The following is an 8,025-nucleotide window of genomic DNA, read 5'->3' on the forward strand; positions in this document are numbered from 1 at the left end:
AAAATAATGTTTTTATGTATGTTAAATGATCACATAAACCACTTTAATAATGATGCAAAACTTCATCTTTTAGGGATTCTCTAATGAGCAAAAGCTATATTGTGGTTGAGGGAAAATCCAAAGATTAGTAAGTTTTAAGTAAATGTCAACAAAGGAGTTTTAATCTTGTGTCCCTCAGGTTTATGAAGTTTGCTGCTCAATTTCTTCATCTACATTTTCCTCCTGGTTTCCTAATTTCTGATTGTTAGAAAATATTGAAAAGTAAAAGCCTTGGTGGTAATAATACCTATCCCAGAAGTCCAATATGTCAAGCACTTCTGTGTCATAGTACTTGTTACAAACTCACCCATGATGCTGGGGGAGGAAGGAGGACAGAGTCACTAGATGGTACCATTTAAGAAAATATTTTATTTTTATGGCTATACATTATTTCATCAATACTTGAAATACAGCTTCAGAATTTCCTTTTAAACTGTTTGAATAATTACATTTCTTGGAATGAAGACAGCTTACTGATGATTACTTAATGAGCAATTATTAATGGACTACTAACAGAGATGTCCTTCCAGCAATGTTTTTTTAATTGCAGGAGGTGGAGTGTTGGTTAGAAATATTTAATTGGAACTTGTGGAGGAAATTAAGAGAGAGAACTTGTTTAGGAAATCTAAAGGCCCTGCCAGCAGGACATTCAGAGCTCCATACTTCTGAAGGGCTGCCATACCTCTGAAAGCAAGCCGCCTCTTTTCTAAAGTTTAGCACTTAGTAAAAATTAACTACCTGCAAATAAGAGAGGAAAACTAGACTTTAAAAATGCCAGACCCAATCCTTGTTTATAGCAAGCATAAAACCAGATTTCTAATCCGCCCCAGCGACAATCACCTATTGATTGCGACGACATCTGTGCCCCTGTTTTTGGAAGCGGGGTTTTCCGTGGAGGCAGGACTGAAAAATCCGACCATTTCCGCGCCCCTGTGTAATAAACAGCCCACAGATCTTTCAAGAAGGACCCTTGAAACCCACACCTCAGCTCACTTCTTTCTCACCTAGTGATGGGCCCAATTAAAGGTCCTCCCTTCCGCCTTCAGAAGTTATTCCTTTCAGTACTGAAATCTACAGAGAAGCCTCTCTGGAACTTCTGTGGTACCCTCTCACAGACAAAGGATGAAAGGATTTGTGCGCCACCAAATACAACCTCCTCAGCCCCAGGCCAGAGTAAGCCACCGCGCTGTGTCCGCTGTGTCTGGGACTCAGTTCAGCCGTGGGGCAGGACAAGGACGTCAAAGATCAGGGACTCTTAACCCCTTTTTTTTCCCGTAGCTTCCCTGGGGATAAAGTCTCTTAAATGCCCTAGGCGGGGGAGGAGTAGGGGGTGGGAATAGGTTTTCTGGATTGGCCCCGAAGACCACTGAATCCCAGATCACCTTTCCATCGCGCAAAGCGCCCTGATTCAGGACAGTTGTTAGCTGCAAACTGTGGAGCCCAGGCGCTAACTAGGACCACCTGGGAATGGAAAGCGCGCTTGTGGATGAGGGAAATGGAGTGGGCCCACGGTAAAGCCCAGGTCTAAAACGGTCCCTCTCCCAACACAGGGTGCTTAGTAGCCATGCACGAGCGAAAGCTGATTCTTTTCGCGCTTTCACTTCTCAAGTTCACTCTCAAGTTCAACCCCCAACTCCACAAGACGTCAGAGTAGCCTGGATCTTTTCTCAATCCCATTCTTATGGAACAGCCTCTCATACTGCGGAAGGGCATTGTCCGGAGATAATATGAAGAGGTAGTAAAGGAAGACACTAGGGGTCAGGAAAGGGCAACCAGGAAGGGCCATAGAGCGACCTGGCCATCTTTTAAGCTTACATTTTCTCCAGTGCGTTCCCCTAAGGCCGCCTGAGAGCTGCCTCAAATTAGAAGTTGTAAGGGGTCCTCGGACGCCTGGCGAGGCTGGCGCCCTCTGGGATAGGTCTGTGGGCTTAAACTGGTTTTCTCAAGGTAAGCATGAGGACCAGCGCCTGGCTTTTAATCCTTCCAGCTTCTGGAGTCCTCAAAGAGACCGCCGTGGCGAACCTGGACAGTCATCTGCAAACTGCTCCTTCAGGAGAGGCTAGATCAAGCTACAACCCACCTCCACCCCGCGCCGCACTCCATTCTACCATGTAAGGAGTGAGCAGCTTTTACGCCCTAGGTCCTAGTGCCGGGTCCGAGTTGAGGTGGCGCATGGTTTCCAAGAAAGTATGAACCCAGCTACAGGGGGAAAGTTAGAAGGGAAGAAGTGGAGGGACGAACTGGCAGCTCCAGACTGGGACGGGTGAAACCGAAAGAATGGATGGGATGGTGAGATGGGCTAGAAAAGAAAAACAAAAGACTGGGCGTCTCTTACTAAGCCAAGGTTCTCTACTCGCCAATTGCCCAAGTATAGTTTCTTGAAAGAATTTAGACAGTGGAGCATGTAACCAACCCCCAACCGGTACAATTAGCTGGAGCCAGCGCGCACACACACGGGTGCCCCACTCCCAGCGAACCGGCCAATCAAGACCATCCCATCAGGACGTCCTTGTTTCTTATCTGCAGTCAACCCCCTCCCCCATGGACAATCTCTCTCTGTTCCTTCTCCTTCCCTTTCCTGACACATCCCAGCATCCAGCCAGCAAACCCTTGGGTCCAGGCTCGGGGCTCACCGCGTGCGGGAGGGAGTGGGAGTGAGACCCGCTGCCTCCTGGGGTGCTCCTCGAGGGGAACAGGGGGAGTGGGTGGGAGAGGATCACAGTCAGTGGAAGGAGGAGACCAGTGATTGCATCCCAACTCTCCCAAGTGCTCCCTGCCTAGACCACCTCTCTCCGAGTCTGGGATGCAGGAAGGTCTGGAGCTGGCCGTTACTAACTTTCTGTTGTCAAGACCCAGGGGTACTTCAGAAGGATAGAGAAGAACCCCCGATGAACAGCGGTGTGGCCAGGAAGAGAGACTGGGGGTGGGGGTGGGTGCCCAAAGCTTGCACAGATCCCCATGTCAGGCGGACACCTGCCTGGCTCTTCAGTAAAAGAGTGAAGAAAGGCCGAGCACAGCGCGAAGGAAACCTGAGGACTCCGGCAAGGCAGGAGAGGAGAACAAGTGACTTCCCAAAACCCACCCGCCAGCCCTTCGAGAGGCTCAGAGTCCAGCCGGAGCAGGTGTAACGCTACAGTCCCTGGCGCGCATCTCCGCAGACCCCAGCTCGCCCGGGGGTTCCGCCGCCGCCATCGCCTGCGACTGCGAGGGTCCTGGCCCGAGGGTGCACCAGCACCTCCTTCCACTACTGGCCCTTTATCTGACAAAAGAGCCGGAGCCCATGGCTCTCCGGCCGTGAGTAGTGTGGCCTTTCCAAGCCTCCAGAACTTTCTCATTACAACTTTTCCGGGGTCGCACTACTCACTGGGCCGCGCGGGCTCGGGCACGAGGACCTGGCCAGGGCGCAGCGCCTGCACGAAGGCGCGCGCCAGAGAACTAACTGTTCCCTCAGCCGCGTCCAGCCTCGCAGCACTGCTCTTCTGCTTGCTATTCCTGCGAAGGGACATGCCTGCTGGCCAGGACCCTAGTGGGCCTCGTAATCTGGCGAGTGTGTGCCCGCGCGTGTCCACCCTGCCCCCGGCCGGTGCGCCCCGCGCGCCCAACCCCAGCCGGCGACCACTGCGCGCGGGGCACTTCCAAACTGCTCCTGTCCAGAGGCATCCCTCTCTCGGCTTTCTCCATCCCGCGTCCGCTTCCGCACCCGAGAGCGACAAGCAAAAATGATTCAGTGCAACTCAAGGACTGGTAGGAACCAAGTAGCCTGTCTCCCCTCTCCAAAAAAGCGCCCTCCCGCGTCCCTCCAGAACTCCCAAAAGGCATCAACACCTTCCCACAACTTTCTACGCCCAGGCCATTTGCAGCCCCACCTGCGAGAGCGAATTCGGGAAACTGCTCCTGGACAACCTCTTTCCCCTTAGACTAGGTGCCCTCCCCTCCCCCATCTCCCCGTCTGGCTGGAGTTGGCCGGACTCGGGGAGCCTCGGTGCCGGCAGACTGGCTTACCTCGCATGGTGTGGCCGCTCTCCCGCTCCGCGTAGTCATGAAGCTGCTCCCAGCCCGAACCCTGGAGAGCCCAAAAATCCCGCTCAGCACGAGTGAAGAAGGTGGTCGGCGAAGAGCTGCTCTGCCGAGGAAACCATCCCTTTAGGCGGACGCCGTGGCCGCAGGGTGACGTTTGCCGTCGCCGCCGCTATGTTAACAGTTTTGATGTTGGTGGTGACTGTTTTGATGATTGTTTGTTTGTTTGTTTGTTTTCAGGAAGGGTGAAAAAAAATGTTCTGGCTGTCTGGTGCCTGGGTTTTGTTTTGGTTTTGTTTTTCTTTTTCTTTCTCTCCAATGTGCTTGCTTTTTAAAAATGCCACCGCCTCCGGCTCAGAAGATTTCTTTTGTGATCACTTGGACTGAGGTGGAGGAGGAAGGGCAGCAGCAGGAGGAGGAGTTGGTGGTGGTTTTGTTAGTTACAAAGAAGAGGGAGAAGGAGCAAGGGGGAAAAAAGGAAACAGAAAGAAAAGAAAGGCGGTGTGGATGGCAGAGCATGTGCGTTTTCACATGACATCTGTGCCTGTTAGCGGATCCACAATGTGAATTTTCACTGTTCAGTTACAGGGAGGAAGGGAGCAGCGAGAGAGAAAGAGAGGGGAGAGATGGAGAGAGAGCGCTGAGAGGGGCTTATACGCGAGGGCGGGCTTGGCCGCGACTTCCAGGCCCCGCCTGCTGTCAGCGCAGCCGCCAATCAGCGCCCAGCAGCGCCTGGAGAGGCTGGGACCGCGGGGAGGGGACGCGGTGGAGGCGGGGGGTGGGGCGGGGGCTGGGGACGAGGGAGTCCGAGGCGGCCGGGGCTGCGACGGGGAATTGGAGACTGTCCGAACTGGGCAGAGGAGAAGGGCCGACCGGGAGAGTCGGGCAGATCCGCAGGTGACAGGCACTTCCGATTCCAGCAGAGAAGGGGACACTGATCGCGGAAAACCTTCGGAGGCAAGAGACGCGGGGGTCCCAGGGTTTCACGTTCGGTCCCTCTCTCGCAACCCCCACGGGCCCAGCAGAGTTAGTTTTGAATTTATGGCAACGCTTTGCCGAGCGCTGTTTGGGTAAACTTCGGTCTCCGGCAGGGGTTTCCGTGGGCAGGTGGTTTGGGTGTTGGTGGTAGAATAATGCAAACCGACTTCCATCACTTTTAGCACAACTAAAATGCAGTCCCATGCAAGTAGCTGCCCCCTTCCTTTAAAAACGTCTGTCAGATGCTCCCTGACCCTCTTCTAAAAAAAAAAAAAAAAAAAAAAAAAAAAATCGTGTGTATGTTCTTTTGTCAGGGAAATTGATTTTTATTGGCATTTGGAGAATCCCCTGAGAGATGGACTACAGGACTGAAGGAAAACAGCTCAAACTGGCGGTGTAGCCACCTTACTAATTCAAGAGAAATGGCTGTTGCTAGAAGGTGTGATTGTAGGGTGCTCTTAGAAAGGTTTTAGAAGGAAGACATTGTTAACTTTAGTTGCTATCAGAACACATTTACCCTAGTTAGATTGGTAACTGAACATAGATCAACTTATTTGTATTCCTTAGGTGAAAATTGTCATCTATGACCATTTATTTGTATTCTGATAAAAATTTAATACATATATCAAAACTGTTCCTTTGCAAGTTTTTCCTCCTCCGTTGACAAAATAAGCATATAAATGATTACATCTACTTCCTTCCCAATAGTAGGGAACTTCTTAAATACTTGAGTTAATCCCAATCTCCCTAAAAGATTGGGAGGTGAAAACTTTTGCCTCATTCCCTCAGTCTTGAGGCTGGGAGATGTCTACTCATTAGCATACCTGTTGGCACAGCAGGCCTCATCATTACTTAAGTATCCAAATACTTTGATTTTTGACTGGTATTTATTCATGATATGTCATATGACACAAAGTACAATGTAGAATTGGCAGTTATTTAGTTAATTAGGTCACTCTACACTGCCGAGTAGTTTTTTCCTTCCTGATTAAATAAAAAATGAATTATCTGCTGAATTTTCACCAGTGTGTAAATTGACGTAGCCCTGCTATATGCCATCCCATTTGCAAACCAATGTGTAATTTAGGAAAATTTTAGTATTAAGAGTGAAAGTTGATTGAGTCATTAATTAAATGAACAAAAGGAAGTTACTGTTCAGAATGGTTATTCCTTTATACATACCTTTCTCCTAGATTTGTAATTGACACAGTAGTTAATCTTTTAAGATAATATTTAAGGCTCCCTGGTTTTATCATTTTTAATCAAGTAAAATATATTCATCATAACCACATTAAAGCTGTACAAAGTTATGCCTAATTTAGTCGCTTCATTAAAAATTACTGAATATAAAATAGTCAAGAAACAAATTGTGACTATATCATTTTAATTTTGCTGCTTCAAGCAGAGACACAGGAATAATGAAAATTCCAAAGGCTTTGTAAACATTGTGTAATTATTATTGTTGTTGTTATCATTTTAGATTTCTATTTCTCTTTAGGGTAAACAGGAATTTCAAAATTCAAAAATTTAAACATTTCTGTAATTTTAACTTTCCAAACATTTTTTGAATTCTGAATTTTTTAAAATTCTGCAATATCTATAATCCTTGAAAAAGGTAGTCAACAGATGTATAAAAAGTATTTACCCCTCCATACATTTTTATATTCTCTTCGTTTTGTGGTTTCAACAAGGCATAATTTTCTTAGAACATATTTCTGAATTGCTTCTGAGTAATTTTGAAGAAATTATTAATTAGAAGACTCTATGCTATTTCATTTTTCAAAACTATGTATATAATCTCTATATATGGTGATGCAAAGGTATGTATTTTCTCTTTAAATACTGATCATTGGTTAAACTGTGGTGGCCTGGGACATTTTGGATCTTTCTAAAAATTTCAAAACTGGTTTGTTAAGTGTTTCTAATAATTTTCACATTTATTTCAAATGAATGGAGCCCATTTATGTAAAATAAATATAAAGACTTTGAATGAAAGAAATATTTTCTAAGAACTCACAAAACACATATATATAATCTGATGGTTTTGTAACTTATCTGCCAGCAAATAATCATATTTCAAGTGGCATAATAATACATTACTATGATGTCCTTGCTCATATGAAGTACAGTATCAGTAATTTTATTTGAATGATTGTGTTTGGTTTCCTATAAGCTTGAAACTGCTTTTTGCTCTGGGCCTGAAGGATTTTCTAAGTTGATAGTTACATTTTGATTAATTTAAATGACAATCAGTCACATAGCACTGTCCTCAATCTCAAGAATTGACATAAGATTCCGGTTAGGCTTGCCTGCTTACTTGTTTTTCTGACACATTAGCACCCCTCATGTTGAGCCGTACCACGGAATATTAATGATAACAAATATCCTGAAAGAGGCCAAGTTTTAATGTAAGCCAACCAGGTAGGGTGACCATGGTATTTAGGATTACTTCAATCCTAAAATGCTTAAACAGGAAGTCATAGTTCATGATATTCTGAGCTGGTAAGTCAGAATATTCCCTGGGCAGGGAATATTTTAAATAATTAAGAATCTTGAAGGGACATTAGCAATACTGATCACAATGTTACATTTAGGAATGACTGATCACAATGTTACATTTAGGAATGACTGATCACAATGTTACATTTAGGAATGACTGAAGATCGGTTATGTTTAACTCTATTTAGGGAGCTGTGTGGTTGTGAAAACTGGGAAAGATATATAAAGCTGCTATTAAATATTGGAAAAGCCAGAAAAATGGAAGAACTTTTAACATTCAAACCTTTTACAAGTGGGAAGGGTGAAGTACTGAGCTCCCTGTTCCTGAAGGCATCCAAAAAAGGGTTGAATGAAAGGTTCTGGTAGAGATGCCCTAGTATACAGATTTTTATACGAGGTTGGAAATTGTCTAGGTTACCTCCAAGATCCTCTGTAGCTCTAAGTGTACAGTTGGCTTCTGTGGATTCAATCAAGAGCAGAGTAAAAATAAAT

At 46.1% G+C, this 8,025-nt stretch overlaps 1 protein-coding gene across 1 annotated transcript in view; it reads right to left on the bottom strand.

Moving 5' to 3' along the window:
- RORB (RAR related orphan receptor B) overlaps positions 1-4,684 on the bottom strand; it is a 195,841-nt gene extending 191,157 nt beyond the window's left edge. The window contains exon 1 of the mRNA XM_030919730.1: positions 4,042-4,684. Coding sequence (XP_030775590.1) covers positions 4,042-4,048 — 7 coding nt within the window. The 5' untranslated portion in view covers positions 4,049-4,684. The remainder of the gene's footprint in view (positions 1-4,041) is intronic.
- Positions 4,685-8,025: the final 3,341 nt, after the last annotated feature.

This window comes from Rhinopithecus roxellana, chromosome 16, assembly GCF_007565055.1.
Source record: "Rhinopithecus roxellana isolate Shanxi Qingling chromosome 16, ASM756505v1, whole genome shotgun sequence".
NCBI classification, from domain to species: domain Eukaryota; kingdom Metazoa; phylum Chordata; class Mammalia; order Primates; family Cercopithecidae; genus Rhinopithecus; species Rhinopithecus roxellana.